This window comes from Jaculus jaculus, chromosome 4 (assembly GCF_020740685.1).
Source record: "Jaculus jaculus isolate mJacJac1 chromosome 4, mJacJac1.mat.Y.cur, whole genome shotgun sequence".
Lineage (NCBI taxonomy): Eukaryota > Metazoa > Chordata > Mammalia > Rodentia > Dipodidae > Jaculus > Jaculus jaculus.
Window position 1 is genome coordinate 98,849,509 of NC_059105.1, and position 20,794 is coordinate 98,870,302.

At 38.2% G+C, this 20,794-nt stretch overlaps 1 protein-coding gene across 1 annotated transcript; it reads left to right on the forward strand.

Annotated features, from left to right (window-relative positions):
* The first annotated feature begins 19,165 nt into the window (after positions 1 to 19,165).
* LOC123460029 (protein POLR1D-like) lies at positions 19,166 to 19,534 on the forward strand. Its single transcript, XM_045146757.1, has one exon. The coding sequence runs from the start codon at positions 19,166 to 19,168 to the stop codon at positions 19,532 to 19,534; it is 369 nt and encodes a 122-aa protein (XP_045002692.1).
* Positions 19,535 to 20,794: the final 1,260 nt, after the last annotated feature.

The following is a 20,794-nucleotide window of genomic DNA, read 5'->3' on the forward strand; positions in this document are numbered from 1 at the left end:
TCACAATTGCTCAACCATTTTAGATTTTGTATATAACTTGCTTCATAGTGTATGATTAGTTGACACCAGATCAAGAAAGTCTTTATTATATATTCATAGTTCAATTCTGTTTTAGTCAATCAAACTTTTCCATCATGTCTCAGCTTCAGAAGTCTTTAGAAACGAAATTCAGCTCAGAGAGCAGGTGATTTTTGTTTAGCATTTACATGCATGTGCATGTGTGTGTTTGTGTTCAGTGTGTATTTGTATGTGCATGTTTACATAGTAGTGGGCCCAAATGTGCAGGCCAAAGGGTGATGTTGGGTGTCCTCCTCAATTGCTTTGTGCCTTATTTATTGAGATAAGCTCTTGCACACTTGAACCTAGAACTCACCAATATGGCTAGTCTGTCTACACAGTTTGTTCCAGAGACTCTGGATCTCCACTTGTGAAGTGCTGAGATTACAGATGGACAACATATGTAGCATGTAAGTGAATGGTGAAGTCTGAAATCAGTTCCTCACCCATGTGTGCATGTGTGGTAACCACTTTCCCCATTGAGCCATCTCCTCAACCCTGAGAACAGGTTCTTAAGATCTGTCATATGGGCTTTTAATGTGAAGTGCAAAACTTGGATAAAGATTATCAGGCTCACGTGACAGTGTAAGAACTACCTAAACATTAGAGTAGGTTAAAGTGGTCTCATATTTAACTTGTACAGGGAAAATTTGAAGAATGCAATGTTGTTATATAAAATTATTTGAACTGTGTTCATGTAGATTCATAAATGGAGGATAGGAAAAGTTTAGAATTTTTTCTAGCTTTGTGCTTTAATATACCTCTAGAATGAAAAATTGTGCTTATGCAAAAAAGTTTCTCAAAGAGGAAACTCAGGTGGTTTTAAATTATCATTGGCAAATTAGATAGGAAAACTGGAAAGACAGACAGCATAGGTTTAGTATGTGAATGCATGTCAGAGTGTAGAAGCATGAAATCATGATCACTTTTCGCAATATGTAACTTTCATTTTCAGATTGTTAAACCCATAACTTCTTCATGTTTGCATTGGATAATGTATCAAGCCTAAGAGTGTGTGTGTGTGTGTGTGTGTGTGTGTGTGTGTGTGCATGTTTACCAAATTCCATAGGGTTACACTTTTACAAATCCAAAGTGGGTGTTGAATTCATTGGAAGCATTTGTACCATGAGCACTATTGGAACATTTCCCTGTATCTTCTCTTATTATGTATATTTTTTTTCAAATTTCTTAAGACTCATAAAAAGTTGCAAAAAATTGCAGGCATTCTAAATACTATTCACTACAAATGGTATTATCTCATACAAAGAACCTCAACAATCACCAAGCAATGAAATTGATATTGGTATAATACCAGTAACTCACAACCAAAAACATCTGCTTATCTATATAATCTATTTAAAGTGTGAAGAACATTCTCTCTCTGTCTGCCTCTTTTCCTCTCTCAAATAAATACATAAAAATAAAAATATTTTAGAAATAAGGGGGGACTGGAGATATGGCTTAGAGGTTAAGGCACTTGCCTTCAAAGCCAAAGGACCTTGGTTCAATTCCCTAGTACCCATGTAAGCCAGATGCACAAAGTGGCACATGCATCTGGAGTTCATTTGCAGTGGTTGGAAGCCTTGGTGTGCCCATTCTCCCCCCCCTCATCTCTCTCTCTTTCCCTCTCTCAAATAAATAAATAAAAACAAAATATTTAAAGTGTGAAGAATATTAAACTATGAAAATGTATTGAATGCAAACATTTAAATGACCATCATCAACTTTTCACAGGGAAACTCTATTGAGTTATTGATTGGTAGTAGACCTTCATTTAATCCTAACTCCTGAAACAATTATATTTTGCCCCATTACTGAAACATTGTTATATAAAGGAATCAATTATAAAGATAACCCTGGAGGTTGATTTATTTTTATTTCAATATGTGCCTTTGAGGCTTATCTATGTCTTTAATATGTTTAAATTGTCATGTTCTTTGGATTATTAGTAGCATTGCTGGAGGCATGTATCATAGTCGTTTTAGTTATTAACTTAATGGAAAAATATTACAGTGTTCTGAAGTTTGGAGCAATTACAATTAAAGCTGTGGACTGTCATGTGTGTGTGTTTGTAAAATTTCCCTTTTCTTTTTTGGGAATATATACTTCCTGACTTATACAGTAAGTGTATTTTTAAATCCATATGAAACTTAGTTTTCTAAAACATGAATACTGAAAGCTGGAAAAAAGCTGCACTGTATGCAGTCTTATGGGAGACAGAAGTCATCAGTAGTGAAAACAGTGGACACTGGAAACCTCAAATCTGGCCAGACAGGCCAAATGACTGAATGAGTGCAACAGTGGCATGTCTGCTCTGGAGGAAACCAACTGCTTTCTAATTGGACTGAAGACCCATTCTATGGGAGGGAATAGTGCCTGGTGCTGAAAACCTAATCAAAATCCTATGGCAGGGGAGGTCATGAGCCTTAGGTAATGAGCCTGCTTTTGTCTGGATAAATGCATATATTACTCTCACCAAAGTGCCCTGAAATAACTGCACTTAATGTTCATACTCACATATTAATGCTACTCTCACTTCTGGTTAGGGGAGCTTCTCTTTTCAGATGATGATGACCACTGGGATGACCCAACATATAGGAGAAGCATAGCCAGAAGGCCCCTGGGACAAGGCCCTGCAATTACAGCACATGCATGACTGCTACTTCCCCACCAACTGAGGCCTACCTGGTTAATCTGGGTCCCAGTGCAGCCAACCAGCCATGGAGTCCTTACTACCCCTTAATGATCTCCCTCATTCACAAGGCAGCCAATGTGTCCAGCTCTGAGTTTCCTTATTCAGAACAAGTCCTCTGACAAGGGGCCATGCAGCTTCAAACACATGATGATAGGTAGCACCTTCTTAAGGCTGTGCTACAGCCCTCAGTTTTCCTCAGCTGGCACTCTTCTTATGATGACCAAGCAGAGGCCCAAGCCTGCCTTAATATTCAATATGGCATCAATCAGACACATGTTGAAGTAAAGTTGTTTGATGACTCCTTCAACCAAAAGATCTGGAATAATATTAAAAGACTATTTGACCCCTCCTGGATCATTACATATGCTATTATGGGCGGAGTTATTTTGTTTCTAATGTTCCCCTTAAGTGTCTCTCACAGCATGTGTCACTCCAACGCACCATCAATAAGTCTCCACTCCAAGTACTCATGGCTTTTGAACATTCTAATGTGGTCTGCCTCATGACGTCATTTAGGCCTGGCTCACAGAAATCCATGAAGCCTCTATATAAATTGCCCTCCCAAATACCACAGCATATCTCCCAGAGTGGTCATCCTCCAAGGCTGGTAGTCAAAGATGAGTAATGTCCTCTTGGGCTGGATCAACTTAAGACAGGACATGATTATTTTCTTCAAGGCTTAATCTTGAAGATGACAATTTTAAAGAGACGCCGTCCTTTATGCTGCGTGCCCTCTGAGATGGGAGTAATAAAAACCAGAGCATTGGGCTCAAACTCCCACTGGAGTGTGAAAAGAAATAAAAAAGGGTGTATATGTAGAAGAAGCATAGCCAGGGGGACCCTGGGAGGAGGCTCTGAGATTACAGCATATGCCAGACTGCTACTTCCCCTGTTAGCCAATCTAAACCCTGCCTAAACACTCGGACACTGCTGATGCAGGAAACGAGCCAATGAAAAAGGGACAACACAACGCCAACCAATGAAAGGACCAATGGGAAGCGGGGTAGAAGTATATGAAAAGACCAATGGGAAGTGGAGAAGGGTTGTAGGCAACCGCCTAAATCGCTGAACTATCTCTCCAGCCCTGCAACTGTATCATATTTCACACATATTTAAATTCCCTAATTTTAAGTGATTGGTGTGTTTCATATCTAGTTGCCACTCATACATCTTCTTTATTATCATATCATTCTTCTTATTGATGTTAGTTTTGTATGCCAGTGATACACACACACACACACACACGCGCGTGCGCGCACACACACACGCACACACACACATGCACGCACGCACACACAATCTGCCATTCTGAAAATATGTGGTTTGCAAATATTTTCTCCTGTATAATGCTCATGGTTTCATCCTCTTGGCAAGCTCTTTTCAGAACATCTCTTGCTTATTAATGGGCTATATATCGTCTTTGATATTTGCTTGATGTAGGTGATGTGGTAAGCCTACAGCAGTGAAGAATAGTTCTCTTTCACCACATCCTGGCCAGCCTTAATTGCCTTTTTTTTTTTTCCTTCTGATACTTATTCTGACAGGCTAAGTTGATATTTGCATTTCACTTATTGCCAAGGAGGTTTCAAACATTTAAAAATATTTATTTGACATTAGTGTTTCTTCTTTTAAGAACTGTTCACTTGAGCAGCTTATTTATTGAATAGCAGTTTTGATCTTTTGCCTTTTAATTTTTGTCTTTCTTAAAATTTTCTAGAAATTAACTCCTCAATTCTTGAGGCTATTTCCACTGTTACTAGAATCTTATCTAAGCCTCTAGCTTGAAGGTTTGTTTTTTTTGTTAATGTTTTCCTGTAGAAGTTTATCTATTATATTTTAAATTAAAGTCTCATCTATTTTGAGCTTTTTGTGTGTAAGCAGGAAGATATAAATGTAATTTCATTCTTGTGCAAGTTTGCCAGTATCATTTATTGAATAGGCCAACTTTTTTCAATTAAATATATTTTTTTCAAACATCAGATAGATTTATTTCTGAGTCCTGCATGCTATTTTATTGTTCTGTCTGATTTTGCTCATATTGTGCTTTCTTTGTTACTATGGCTCTGTAGTATAATTTGAGAGCATGTATTCTGATACTCCTAGCAGCGAGTTTTCTCCTTAGGATTACTTTGACTGTTCATGGTCTTTTGTTTTTCTATATGAACTTTAGAATTTTTTTTACCTCTTTCTTTGAAAAATATCACTTCAGTTTTAATATGAATTGCACTAAAGAGGCATTAAAGGTTTAATAGGGATTATTTTTAATTTTTAAAAATTTTATTTGCATACAAAGTGAGATGGAGAGAAGACAGAGAGTTAATAGGCACACCAGGGCCTCTAGCCACTGCAAACAAAGTACAGGTACATGCATCACTTTGTGCATGGCTTTGCATGAGTACTTGGGATTTGGACCCTGGTCATTAGGGTTGGCAGGCAAGTGCCTTAAGTGCAGATCCATCTCTCAGCCCAGAGTTTCTTTTGGTAATATAGCCATTTCTGCAACATGAATTATTCCAATTCAGCAACATGGAAGTTATTTCCATTGTATAAAAACTTCTTGCCGGGCGTGGTGGTGCATGCCTTTAATCCCGGCACTTGGGAGGCAGAGGTAGGAGGATCGCCTTGAGTTCAAGGCCACCCTGAGATTACAGAGTTAATTCCAGGTCAGCCTGGACCAGAGTGAGACCCTACCTCGAAAAAACAAACAAAAAAAAAAACTTCTTAAATTTATAATTCAGTGTCTAATAATTCTCATTCTAGAGATTTTAACTTCCTTTTACAACTTTTTTCAGTGGGTTACTTGCCCTAATTTTTTTCAGCACATTTATCATTATGTTTTAGAAAGCTATTGACTTTTGTAAGTCACTTTTTTCTTTATGCTAATTTTTATTTTTTATTAATTATACAAGGTTATTTTCTTTTTTTCTCCTTACCCCAGCTCCCATTACCCTGGAGGCCCTCCTCAGTGGGGTTATGATATTAACTGTGGGGTCATGAAGGCCTCAATCAGTCCCTATGGGATAGCTGGGGGCCATGCCTTACAACTTTTCTGGCAGTCTTTATCAAATATGAAATTGTTATTTAAACATGGAATCATGTTATCAGTGTATTGGGATAATTTGACTCTTTTTTAAAAATTTCATCTCTTTGTATCTTTCTCTTGTCTTATTGCTGTAGGTAAGACTTCAAACATTATACAAAATAAGTGGAAAGGGTAAGTATTTTTTGCCATACTTCAGATTTTAGAAGAAATGCTCTTTGTTTCCCCCATTTAACATGAAGTCAGCTATAGGATTGTCATATATAGCATTTCTTCTGCTGAGCTCTATCTATTCCTAATTGCATTAGAATTTTTTTTTTAATCATGAAAGTATGCCAAACTTTGTCAAATGCCTTTCCTGCAAGCTATCATAATAATCATGAGGTTTCTGTCTTTATTTCAATTTATATGGTATCTTGCAATTATTGATCATGTTGGATTGTATATACTTACATTCCTGAGTTGAAACAAACTGGGTTGTGGTGTATGATCTTATTGTCTCCTGTATTTTTTAAGTTATTTTTTTAAGTTCACTGCAAGAAGGGGTCTCCAAAATTCTATGTCTCACTGATTTTACAGGGAAGGTACTTATATTTAGCTAACATAAAGTAAAGTTGATAAGCTGAATATGACAAGGCAAAATCTTAGCGGTCTTTGAAATTACTTGTTCGACCAAAGAAACATAAAAAGTTGGTTACTACAGATAGATCCTAACTATGTTCTGGAATATCACTGTATTCATGAATCTTTACAGGAGGACACGTTATTAAATTGAATTGGGAGTAGAGCACAGAGGGAGAGCTTTCACCTAGCATGCTTGAAGACAGTTTTGATCCCACCACCCATGCCATTACTACAGTAACATATGAAAACATAGTAATTTAAAATCTGTTTACCTAGGTAGATGATAGGTGAAAGTAATTGTTGTGTACATTGGGGAAATTTGAGTCTTAGATAGCTAATATTCTCTTAGCAGGACATGAAATCTAAAGAAAAAATCATGCAAAACTCTCACTCGTTAAAATCAATCTGTTTGCATTCTTCTCTCACAATAGTGAAAAAGGAGAAATATTAGTTTTCTGGTTAAATAAATGAAATAGAATCTGAGGGTGCATGAGACTTGTAAACATACAGCTTATTAGAAGTAGGGAAGAGGTGCTTCTATGTTGGAAGAGGAGGAGGAGAACATTACAAATTTGCTGTACAGGGTGCCAAGCTGCTCCCACCCCCTCCCAAATTCACTGGTTAATATTTGCCAAACACATTAATGCATGTTCCTATGAATAGACAGGAGTGGCTACTACTGGAGGAGCTGCAGCTGTGTTAGGTACCAGCTGCTATAACCACCCCTCCATCAGCATCAACTGACTTCTTGCAGTGAACTTAAAAAAAAAAAAAAATCTGATGAACTGGAAACTGTATCTAGCAACATAATGTCCATGCAAAGGAATGCTAATTTGCCAAGTTTACCTCAGTGAGAATGAGGAGTGTGCAATCTCCTGTTTCCCAGGGCATGAGAGATGATCTCATTTAGTTGTCGGTGGGTGTATGTGTGTGTCACACATTTGGGTATATGTGTAGAGATCATATTTCAGACAGTTCTTCTATACTGCTTGTAGCATGGTGGAACACAGATTCCAGAGATTCACCTGTTTGTGCATCCACTTTCACTATAGGAGCTCTGGAATCATTGACCTCTAATAGCACATCTGGTTTTACATGGGTTCTGGGGATCAGAACTCATGTCCTTCCACTTACACAGTATATTAGTTTAATTACTTCTATGACCAAATACCTGATAAGAGCATTTTAGAGAAGAAGAGGTCTATTTAAGTTTATAGTTTGAAGTTAAAATTCATCATCATGGCGATGTTTATTTAGAATGTACCCAGTATTTATTCATAGTAACAGGAATATGAAGCAGGGTCACACTGCACCCACAGTTAGGAAGGTAAGAGTGATGAATGCTTTGGCTCAGCTCACTTTCTTCCACAAGTCCAGGAGCTCAGCCTATGGGTGACAACATTAATTATTATTAAGTAACCTAATCTAGAAAATCCCTCACAGAAACACTCAAAGGTTTGTTTCTGTTATGATTCTAAATCTCAGCAAGTTTGAAAGATTAAATATCAAGCACTTTACTCACTAGGCCATTTCACTAGCACATCATTTAATTTAAATATTAAATTGTAAGGTCATTTGGTTGATGTGTTTTCTATTATTAATTTCACTGAGAGTCATTGGCAACAGCAGATTGTTTGGACAAGAAAGTTTAAACTGATGGGAGGACTCACATACTTATTCAAAACTAAAGTGCAAGCTCACATAGTTAGACGGGAAACAAGCAGTAAAAGGACATTGGCCTTTTTTTTTTTTTTTGCACATTGACATTTTCCTATTGCATTCAAGCCATATATATATATATATAATTTTTTATGTACACAGTGTGTATATACAGCCATGTTGGTACCATTGTTATCCTTCTACTTGCTTTCTGGGTGGTACATTGTGGGGTGACAGGCAGTATCTCTGTGCATAATGTCCCAACATGTGCTCTGACAGTTTTTCCACCCCCCTCTTCTGCAAATTTACCTGAGCCATGATGGATTTGTTTTAGGTCTACTTCATTGATGAGGTCTTGGACACCTCTGGATATCTGGTTTGGTAAAAGTTGAGTGTTTTGTGTGTGTATCTCCTTCACCCTTGTGCTGGTACCAGGTTCACCAAGAAAGCAGCACTCTTGCTCATGTCCCCAATTACTCTTGGTTTCAGTTGGGGCCCTGGTGAGGGGCAATAGGCTGATTCTGTCCTCAGGATCTGCATCCATCTGGAGAGGAGAAGTAAATGGAGATTGAAGTCAGCACCAGATAAATGGGATAACCATTATTACTTTAGAAAGAATTTAATCGCTGTAGGCCCTCTTATAGTCCATGATTGGTGGGAGCTTGATATTGGAGAGTGGGCCTTTCTTTTTGGATATGGTTCTGACTTGTTTCCCAGCTCCAGCAATGGGTTCTGTTCCACTGAATGAATAAGATAGCCAAATCAAGAGCAGTTGGTTACCCACATGGCTCTGTGCCACTATTGCACTTGTGTGAGCATCACGTCAGGTTGTTTGCTGTTGAGTAGCTTAGACCACGAGTTGCTGGGGCAGATGTTGGACATTTTCCCCTAGTCACTCATATAACACCTTCTGACACTAGATGAGCTAAATGCCTAGTGACTGACTCTCTTCCAGGTTCAAGCCAGGTCACTCTATGTTCCATACCATCAGCATATGGTGTCTTCAGCAGTAGGGTCTTACCACTAACCTTTGGTTGTTCAACAGGTACTCTGACAGAAATCTGTCTTCTTTTGGGAAATCTTGTAGGTCTCTCTGGTCAATAGCTCACTGTGGATGTTAACCACATGCTAATACTGGGAGTTACAGGCCAGCACCAAGGAAAAGAAGTAAGAAAAGAGATAGGCAATATAAAAGAGATAGAGGGGAGAGAGAGAAGGAGAGAGAGAGAGATAAAGAGGAGAAGATTAAAGTTAGTCTTCATCATACCCTCTCCAAGACCCTGTGATTCAGGTGTTCCCTCTAAGGACCTGATGAAGATTCAACCATTTAGTCTATCTTATAGGCTATAGAATTTTATGGATCCATTGCTATTTGGGTCCAGTTTTGTGTCCCCCATCTTTACGCTTCCCTCCAACCCCACCCTCCCTATTGTCCATGATACATTGTCAAGAAGGTGGCTTCATGATGACAAGTATGTTTAGTCAGAAATAGAACTATGTGTGGATGTAACACCCTTCATCAAAAAGTGTCCAATGGAAGTTGCGGAACACTCAATATGTCATAAAATTAAAACACTGAACCTTAGAAGCATAACTATTTGAATTGAAGGCTCATGTTCTCATAAACATAGCATTTCAAATTTACTGATATCCTAAAACTCAGTATTCAAGCTTCTAACTTTAGCATGGATAACCCTAAGCCCAATTTATTTACTCAATCAGAACTATCTAGTTGGTGATAAATATAGCATTGGCTGCTAAGTCTCTGTGCTACATGTTTAATTACCTTTCAATTAATGCAGAGTATCCACCTTACAAAAATACACAAGCTGAATTGATTTACAGGAGAGCTAGTTTATCTGATGATATACCAGCTCTGCAGCTGTTCTATTAGGCATTGTACCTTCACAGTTCAGAAATCTGGGTTGACTTTTATTTTTAATATATTAAGAAACTGGTCTGTGGAAAATATGTAAAAATTGTGACAAATATGATATGTTAGTCATCAACATTTATGGCTTTTATTCCAAGTTTTTAAAAATATATTTATTAGAGACAGAGGGAAAGAGAGAATGGGTGTGCCAGAGCCTCTAGACACTAAAAACAAAATCCAGACGCATGTACCACATTGTGCAACTGGTTTATGTAGGACCCGGAGGATCAAACCTGGGTCCTTAACAGCTAAGTGCCTTAACAGCTAAGCCATCTCTCTAGCCTGATTCCATATTTTTCTACCAAAAAAATAATAATAATAAAAAATAAAAAATTTTTAAAAAAGAGAGATACAGACTCCATCAAGGATGGAGTCTACAGTTTTTTCTAGTCCTGTCTTTCTGGTTTTCTAATTTGCCAATTTTCTTGGAAAATACATGTGAAATTTTCACATATAAGATAACATAAATTTATGTTAAAAATCAAAGTAATTCATGGACTACTATTCAAAATTTACTATGATTTTACAATTAACTCATTTGAAGAAAGTATGGTGAGCATACAGCATAGACCCTTTCTGTATAAAATACCAATAGCTATTCTGGTCAATTTTCATACTACAACTTTCTAAACAGGGGATGTTATATCTAGAACTTACCATATGGTAATCATTTTTATTTTCACCTCTCAAAAATTCCACATCTAGTTACATGTAAATCATGATCTATTATTTGGAGTTTATTTTTATTTGCTAAGGATTTCTATGGGTCACATAAATTGCCTTTAAATTACATAGGTTTATATCAAAGACCAAATTTCCCCTAAAGTAGTTAGGCATTTATATAAGGATGATGCAGTCATCATCAGTCAACTAGCATATTTTATGTGAGTGGATCCATAGGATATTTCTATGGAAACAGAAACTATCTAGATGTTCTAAGAACTGACTAAGACAGAAATGAACACTTTATTCCTAATCTGGATTATAGGAAAGAGTCATTACAATAAATAACTTAGAAAACTGGCTGTGGTGGGGCAGACTAGCCCCCCTGACAGTGATAAGCTATGTCTTTCAGAGAAAATACTTCCGTAACTATCAATTGAAGGAAAATGATGAAGCAGCTTAGTGTCTGGAAAGTGAAATAGGTGACATATAAAAGCTCTATACACTACTCTTTGATAAGCCAATAATTCATGAAGCAAACTGGTTTCTCAGTATGAATTCTGGAACCAGAACTTTGGTAACTAGTTCACATCACCACTTTCTCTTTCTATTACACTTGATTTTTTAAAATTACTCCAGATATTGAGGAGACATATAAAGAACACTCATTTCATGGAGCAGTTATCAGGATTATTATATTATACATATCCATGAAATAGAATAACAACTTGACTCATCCCTGCCAATTCAACTTTTATTATTACATGATGGTGACGATAATGATGATGATATGATTCTTTTTATTGTATGTACTATTTTGTAAATATTGGGATTCTATAAATGATAGAGGTAACTGAGGTGCAATACAAATTACTTCTGGTTACTGAAGAGAGAGATTAGAGGCTAAAGTGCTTGCCTGCAAAGCCCAAGATGCAGATTTAATTCCCCAGTACCCACATAAGGCCAGATTCACAAGGTGGCATTTGCATCTGGAATTCTGTTGGTTTGCAGAGGCCCTGGCATGTCCATTCTCACTCTATATCTGCCTCTTTCTTCTTCTCACTTCGTCTTAAATAAATTAAATAATTTAAAATTTTAATTAAGAAATGAATTGAGAATAAAGTTACATTATTTAAAGGCACAATGAATAAAAAATAGTTTTTTTTAAAGGTTTTTAAATGTATAATAAAATTTCAAAACATAATAATTTTTTATTTACAAACATATTTATTTTCCTGCTATGCTATATGGAACTAAATATTAACTGAGAATCTGTATTATTCCTATGCTGTGTAATTCTGTATTGGAATGCAGAATTGTACCTATGCCAAATAACATGATTATAGGTATTCAATATAATTTTTATAATGGAAATTATCAGAAGAGTCATTAATATAAAAGCAGATTATCTCCATGTTGCCATTGTGTACATTGTTATTACAGATGATGGGCAAAAGAAAGAAAATTGAGAACAAAATGATATAAAATGAGGTAAATGGGTTTTTTAAAATATATGAGAACTTAATTATTATTTATAAGCTAAGAATTTTGTTCAAGAAAATCCAAAAGCATATGACTAACTAAAACTAAAACCACTAGATATTCAATATGAAGCCCAGGTATAAAAGTAAAGTTCACAAACTTTTATACATGTATCAAACTTACAGGTTCTGAATGCTAGGTTCCCAACTGATGGAGATTTAGGAATTAACACCTCCTGGAGGGAGTGTATTGTTGGGGGAAGGCTTATGGGTGTTGTAGCCAGTTTTCCCATGCCAGTGTTTGGCATACTCTCCTGTTGCTATTGTCCACCTTACATTAGCCAGGGGGTGATGTCCACTCTCTGTTCATGCCATCATTTTTCTCTGCCATCGTGGAGCTTCCTCTCAAGCCTATAAGCCAAAATAAACTTCTTTTTCCCAGAAGCTTCTCTTGTTTGGGTGATTTCTAGCAGCAATGCAAATCTGATTTCAACACCAGGTCAATTGGATCCTCTATCTGCCTTTCTTTTACTCTTTCTCTTAAATAAATAATATTGTTTAAAAAGAAGGGTGGTCAGTGTTCCTAAGGATATCACCCAAGATTTTCTTCTGGTCTTCACATGCCTATGTGTGTGAATCTGTGTACATATTTGTGTCCACACATATTCAAACTTGCATTCACATATCAACACATACCATAAACACATGCAAAAAATAATAGAAAAATAGAAAAAAAATAAAACATATTTAATAATATACTATAGGATAAATACATGATCCTCCAGTGAATAAAATAGCATAATATTTTTTAAAAGACACAAAAGAAGATTCACATAAACCAAGTGTCAGAGAGAAGATAACTTGCTAAGGAGATTTTAAATAATTTATAAAGACAATTCAATATTTACTGTAAAAAATCGAACAAGACTTCTAGAATTTCAAAGTAGAACCTCACATCGACTTAAAAAATGTGCAGTTTCAAAACACTATAAAATCAAATAATGACAAAAGTAAACACTACACTCAGACTTGTAGCAAAACACAGAAATATACAACTGGCCTCTAGAATAAGTAGTCATAGAATATATTCATGAAAAACTTACTTTTTATATGTATGTGGTATTTATGAATTGAACTGGTGTACAAGGATTGTTTGATGAACATCAAATGAAAAATAATAAAATCACAAATTAACTCCCATAATGACAGAAGCTGGAGAAATATTTTAGTAGATAGAAAGCTTACTATTGAAGCCTGAGTATCCCAGTTCAGATTCCCACACCCCACATACCAATGATGTTGTGTTGGGCCTTGAGAGGCCCGGGCATGAGACCTAGTGGAACTTCCTGAGCCTAGCTAAAGTCTGGAGACCTCTCTCTGGCCAGCTAGGACTTATCAAGTCGCCTAATGGCTTCTTGCCTGCTACTTTCAAGCAGGAGTGGGAATTATCATTTCAATAGTCACAGTTTACTATTGGCCTTTACTGATTCCCCCATCCTAAAATCCCTGCCTTCATCCCCAACATTATATAGGCAACTGCTTGTAACAATAAAGCAAGTTCCTGTGAGTTCCTGCTTCCACAAGACTCCCGACTCAGTGTGGTTTTTCTCCAGTGACTAGGAGAGGTTCTGAGTCTTCCTACACTCATCCTTCTCCTCAACCCCTTGGGAGGAACCAGCGGGCCCGGTCCCTCCTCAGCGCTACCTACCCTCCAGGGAGGATCCTGGCACCTGGCACCCAACGTGGGGCTCCGGGAACCCGGCCGACTAGTGCCCCATGAGAGGTATTCATTGAGGAGGTAATCAGTGTACATGTGCAGGTGAGTGTACCCTCATAAGTTATGATGCAGTCTTTATATTTAATGCGCTAAACTTTGCTTCTATAACCTGTACTTGTCTGTCAACATTGCTTTGTTCCCTTTCTCTTTCCTTTCACTTTCGGTTTGCCAGTGGCTTTTGTATTTCTGAGTAGGGCCTAGCAAGCTGCATCTGCGGCTTTTGTATTTCTGAAGGCTTGTGCCTGCCTGCCCCTCTCTCCCTCTCTCTCTCTCTCTCTCTCTCTCTCTCTCTCTCTCTCTCTCTCTTTCTCTCTGCTTGGACCTGGGAAGGCAGGCCAGCATTTTCTGCCATTATGGAACTTCCCCTAGATCTGTAAGCTTCAATAAATATCCCTTCCTCCATAACTGTACCTGGTCTGGAAGTTCATCTCAGTGAACCTAAAGCTATCTGATAAGTGGAATGAGATAAACCTGACCATGTGGATGATGATATTTTAGAACCTTTGTTTTGGAGGAATAGACATGGACTTGGTGCTTGCAACTGACGGTGTCTTCTGGAGTGGTAAGCCAAATTTTATGGACTATTCTGATGAGAGTCTAAGAATACTAAATACAGACGACATTAAACTTCAAGGCTTGGCTTATGAGCTTTCTAAGGGAAAGCAAAGACTGCAGGGGACTTTGTTGGAACTGGGCTACTGGCATAAGGGCTGGCTGTGTCCTTATGCCCAGGCTCAGAGAGTTTAATCAAGGTTTAATTTGTAATGGACTGAGAAATTAAATATATTTTTTTGTGTTGTTTTTGTTTTGTTTTTTTGAGGTAGGGTTTCACTCTAGCCCAGGCTAACCTGGAATTCCCTATGGAGTCTCAGGGTGGCCTAAAACTCATAGTAATCCTCCTAACTCTGCCTTTTGAGTGCTGGGATTAAAGGCATGCACCACCATGCCTGGCTAAGATTTAAGATTTTAAGCAAAAAAAAAAAAACAAAACCTCAAGCAAGTTAAAATTAAAGGCACTAAGACTAATTTTAGGCTACAGTGGTTCAATTTACATTTTTTTTGTCTCTCCTTGCTATGCCTTATACCAGTTAAAAATGTTTACTCTGTGCCTTTATATGTTAAAAGTGTTTAACTTGTTTGATTTTACAGGTCTTAATATCTTAAATTAGTCAAGACGGTGGGGATCTTTAAAATTAAACTGAGTACAATTTATATACAATGTGTGATAGTTATAAATCTTTTGGGAGCCAGGGACAAAATGTGGCAATTTAAATAGATGCCCCCCCCCCTCCTGGCAGCTTGTGCCACGCCCTCCCCTATTGGGAGTTGGTGGGCAGTCCACGTCCTGGGAGGCTGCCACGTGGCTCCCTTGGACTGACCCAGGTGGGGACAGGGGAGAAGTCCACCCTCTCGTGGTGACTGGGCTCACTGATATTTTTCTTTCAGTCGAAACCTTTGCCTGAGCCTGCTGGGCATCTACACATGCTGGGGAGAAATCTAAACATGCCATTAGTCATATGTTTCAATACTTTGCCACCCTTGGACTATCTGACCAAGTTAAGACAGACAATGGCCCCTGTTTCATAAACATGGCCTTTATAAATTTTCTCCAGACTTCAAAAATCTCACATTCCAAAGACATCCCATGCAACCCCCAGGGCCAGGCTATTGTTAAAAGATATAATCAAACTCTCAAGTCTCAATTACAAAGACAAAAGGGAAAGCTGTTGATGACTTAATATCTGCTTTTAAGTCTGCCTTGCCTCGATGGAATTCTCTCACTTCTTGGATAGGAAGCTTTACTGCTACAGGTGTTTGTCTTTTGCTCATTCTGTGTCTGTTGCCCATACTCATTAAATGCCTTTTGAGATCCATTATGGATATCCGTACAGAAGTACATTGGATACAGCTACGGATCAACTCTGGCTTCCTGAAACATTATCTTAAAGCCCTTACAGAGACTGGTAGTCAAAGACGGGTAAGATTCTCTCAAGTTAGGTCAACCTAAAACAGGGCATAAATGATGGAATTCATGTAGTGATGATGGGTAAGGCATAAATATCATAGAGGACAACCTAAGACAGACACAGTCTTTCTTCACTGAGGCCCAGAAGGGCCTCGTTCATAAAAAATAAAAAAAGAGGGAAGGAATGGTCGGGAGCCAATTGGCTGGCCTTGTATCCATAGCTCTGGGTCATTTGACAGCAAAGTTTTAGCAGCTACATGTAAGTAAGATTATACACATTCAGTGTTAATGATAAGAGCTGGCCATTCCTTGAGATTTATGTTTGTATTACTGAGATCAAACGGTTTGTTTGTTTCCCAACCTTGGGATAATCTTTTGTACTGAGAAGTAATTAAAGTACAAAAACTGTAAAACACAAAGGAGTTTTTTGATTAAAATATATATATATATATGGGCTTCTGTAATCCCAGAACTCTGATGGTGAGGTAAAGACAGGAAATTTTCCAGAAGCTCATGGAACAGCTAGCCTAGTGAGTAGTGAACCACAGTAGCATTGGAGACTAGAAAGAAAGAGAGAGGACTGGACACCTTAAAGGTTTCCTCTGACATCTACATATGTGCCGTGGGATGCCTATGCATGCACTCACACACATGAACATGCAAATACTATGGACACACATCATATGAACACATACAAAAAATAAAATAAAACTTAAGTTACTAAAGTGAAAAAGGAAAAAAAAAGTTCTTTGTAAATGACCAAATAGTAAAGAACAATTTTGTAGAACAGGATGAAAGATATTTTCAGTCATACAACAAATTGGCTAGAAAGCAGTAGACTGACAGACTCAACCAAAGAAATGTCAAAAGTTTTCAAAAGTGTTTCATGAATGATAACAAAAATATGAAAAACAGAATAGGAATAAACATGCACATATAATACTATGTATAATATAACACTTAATAAATCCTTTAAAAACTGGATAAAAGATAAACACAAAAACAATCAAAATGGAAACCAATAGGGAGATTCTTAAAAAGGATGAATAAAGAGTTACCAACAGAAACATTTATTCCCTTACTGGACACTTACCATAAAAGATCCACATCTCAGTTCAGAGCTATTTGCTCAACCATGTTTATACTTGCTCACTTCATAATAGCTAAGAACTGGAATCAACCCAAGTACCCATTATTGGATTAATGGATAACCAAGATGTGGTATATCTCTACAATGAAATTCTACTCAGCATTAAGAAAAAAAAATGACACACTGAAATTTATAGATAAATGGTTGAACTTAGAACAGATCATATTCATCAAACTCACACAATCACAGAAAGATAATCATTGCATTGTCTCACTCATTTGCAGTTCCTAACTTTGGTCAGCCCAAATTGCTGATGGCAATTTTCTGGTCTCTTCTCCCTGCAAGACTGGAGTTACATGTATGTGTAATAATGCCTAACTTTTTACTTGAATGCTGGACCCCTGCTAACAGATCTGCACAGTGGAAAGGAAACCATATCTGGAATTGGGAAACAAGTCAGAATCATATCTAGATAATGATTTTGTTTCCCAATATCAAGTTCCCACTAATCCTGGGCTACAAGAAGGCCTGGACCCATTAAATTCTCTCTAAATTAATAATGGTTATCGCATTATTCAGTGCTGACTTTTACTCTCTGTTGGAGAATCTGCTGGGTTTTTCAGACAGAAGCAGGATCTAAGGACAGAAATTACTCATTGCACTTCACCATGCTGAAACCCCAGAAGAATTGGGGAAATGAGCAAGAGAGCTGCTTTCTCCGTGAACCTGGTATTAGCACAAGAGTGAAAGAGATGGACATTGAGGAGACCCACTCAACACCTACCAAAGAGAGATCCAGAGGCTCCTAAGAGACCTTCACTAAAATAGAGTTAAAATGCTCCCAATATGGCTCAAGGAATTTTACAGAAGAGGGGGAAGAAATATTGTTAGTGCCACAAGTTGGGACATTATGAACAGAGACATTGTCTCTTCTCCATAACTGAAGGTTGCCCCATAATGCATGACTCACAATCACCATGGAATTGACCTGCATCCCCAATGAGGAGGGCCCCTTTGGAAAAGGGGCAGGGATCAGGGAAAAGATAGTGTTAACATGTGCTATTTACGTACTAAGTATATCCGTAAGTAATAAAAATAAAACATAAAGAAAAAAACTTACAAAAGTACATAGGAAAGCTGAGGTAGATATCACCTCAGATTACAGACAGAACTGAGTCATAAAGACATGAATGTGCAGGGGTCTTGGAAGATGGTTCAGTGTAAAAGGAACCCACAGCATGAGGGCCTGACTGATGCCAAATTCTATTCCCCGGCATTCACATAAAAAGCTAGTCATGACTACACATACCTGTAACTCCAGTCTTGCAGGGAGAAGAGACCAGAAAATTGCTGTCAGCCATTGTAACAAAAAATGCAACCCAGGGTTCCATGAGAGACTTTCTCAAGAAAATACATGACTGACAGAGTACAGCAACATTGACTACAGTCCTCCATCATATATGTACATAATATGTACACATCTGCATGTATACATAGCACACATGTGCACACATACATTTGAAAAGCAGATTGAGAAATCATGGGTAGAACATTTTCTAGAATGGATAAAGCTCTGGGTTCAATCTCTAGCAACATAAGGAAAGAAGAAAGGGGGAAAGGGGGGGAACAGAAGAACATATGAGTTTAGTAAGAAAAGTATCATAAGGAACAGCGTGGACATTGCTCAAAAGTATGAAATACCCATCTGTGTGAAATAAACTGGGAAAGCAAGCTTCTGAACAGCATCTTCCAAGCTGCCCAAGGAGTGTACTAGGCACAGATCAATATTTGTGCAGATTTATGATTCATAATGAATTCATGAGCGTTTCAGTCCCATTGTGAATGATACCCAATTAAAAAGAGAAACTGATGGATTTACCTAAATTCTGAGGAATAAACTATCTGGGCTTTTCCTCATCAGGAAAGAGAGAGCAAGAAAGAGATTGATTTTCAATACTCTCCATTGTAAGTCCTTTGCTCCCTCCATCAGTCATTTCCTTCATTCCTTCCTGCTTACTCCTCATCTTCCGTGCTATGGGGCAGAGCTGCCTCGTGGCCAACACTACCTGAAGCATCTGGGACTGCACCGCCCTCCACCCCCCCACCCCCTACCCCCCACCCCCCCCACCCCCCACCCCCCCACCCCCCCCACCCCCCCACCCCCCCACCCCCGCCCCACAATGGAAGAGGGCCAGGAACTGGAGAATAAAGCAGTAGAAGAACTGCTAAAGGGGGGAGGGGGAAAGGGCAAGCGTGGGAAAACTAGAGCGGAAACAATGAGACCTACTGGCCAGAGGAAGTATCCTCTCGCTGGTACCAATAGAAAATTCCTAATTAACATAATTAAGAGCACAGTGCTCGCTGCTCATAAAGAGCAAGAGCATGAACAATCGGAGGACAGTAAGGAGCCCATGAAAATCCAGGACCAGAAGGAAGTGAACCCCAAGAAGCTCATAAGCCACCCCAACAAGCACAGTGTGCACCCAGCCCGAGGTAGGGTGGGCTACACGTCCCCCAAGGAAACGGGTCTCCCCATGGGACAGGTGTGACCTATGGGACAAATGTGACCCACAGCCCAACAGGCAAGTGAGGTCAGCGTGCGCCCCCTTGTGCATCTGCCTAGCTTGGGCCCTGGGAAATGGAGCTTTGAACTGGGTCCTTAGGTTTCACAGACAAGCGCCATCTCTTCAGCCCAGTCTCAGTTTTTATTTTTTATTTTATTTTTGTTTTTATGTACTACACTTTTGGTTATTTTCCAAATTTCTCAAAAAATAAAATTCTTATAAATCATGAAAAAAATGAAAAGATGTTTAATTTTCCATTAAAATATGCTAAAATCAACCTCAAAATTGATGCAGATTGAAAAGAAAGTAACATACGTAATGCAATATTTCTCTCATTAGTCTGGGAATAATTTTTAATTCCGTTTTGGCAAGATTGGGAAATACAGCAAATGTGATTTGGTTTAGCATTTTATAATGGCAATTTGGCAATATATAGCAATACTCGAAATTTGCATTCTCTTAGCTTCAGCTATTCCACTGATCTGAAGATATAATCACACACCTGTTAAAAGAGGGTAATTGCTACAATTTTATAACAGTTCAAAATTGAGTAGAATTTTGAATAGGTTATTGTGCACAAATATGAAACCAGTCACAATGACTAACACCAAGTAAGTTTAATATTCATAGTTACTACAGTAATTATGCTAGCTACCAAATCACTATTGCTATCTCCAGACCACCCTTTGCCCATCCCAACCTGATATGGAAGAAGCTAAGTAATCTTTAAAAAATGTGTGTGTGTGTGTGTGTGTGTGTGTGTGTGTGTGTGTGTAGGTGGACATGTCATAGTGTGCATATGGAAGTCAGAGGAAACTCTCAAGGTGCCTGTGCTCCACGTTTTCCAGACAGTCTGTCTTGCCACTGCTAACTACCAGACTGCAAACAAACTCAGACTAGCGGGTTTGTGAGGTTGACAGTCTTCTGGCTCCTCCTCCACATAGTCTAGGCATATCAGGATCACAACTGTCTTTATGTTGGTTCTGGTGGGCTGAACTTGGACTGGAAGGCTTTACAAATAAATGTCTTTTACTGCTGATCTCCTCTGTGACCCCTGTTCCAGGTTGTGGGGATGTGTAGTGAGTAATCTCAAAACATGGATTGGAATAATGTTGGCGACAATTTCTGTCACTTGCTTCTTCGGTTCTAGATGTCAGCCCTGGCTATACTGCAAGTCTCAGGCTCTGTACCATCCCTTGTCTGTATCTGTAAGCTACATTTACAAATTTTAGGTAGCTCCTATGC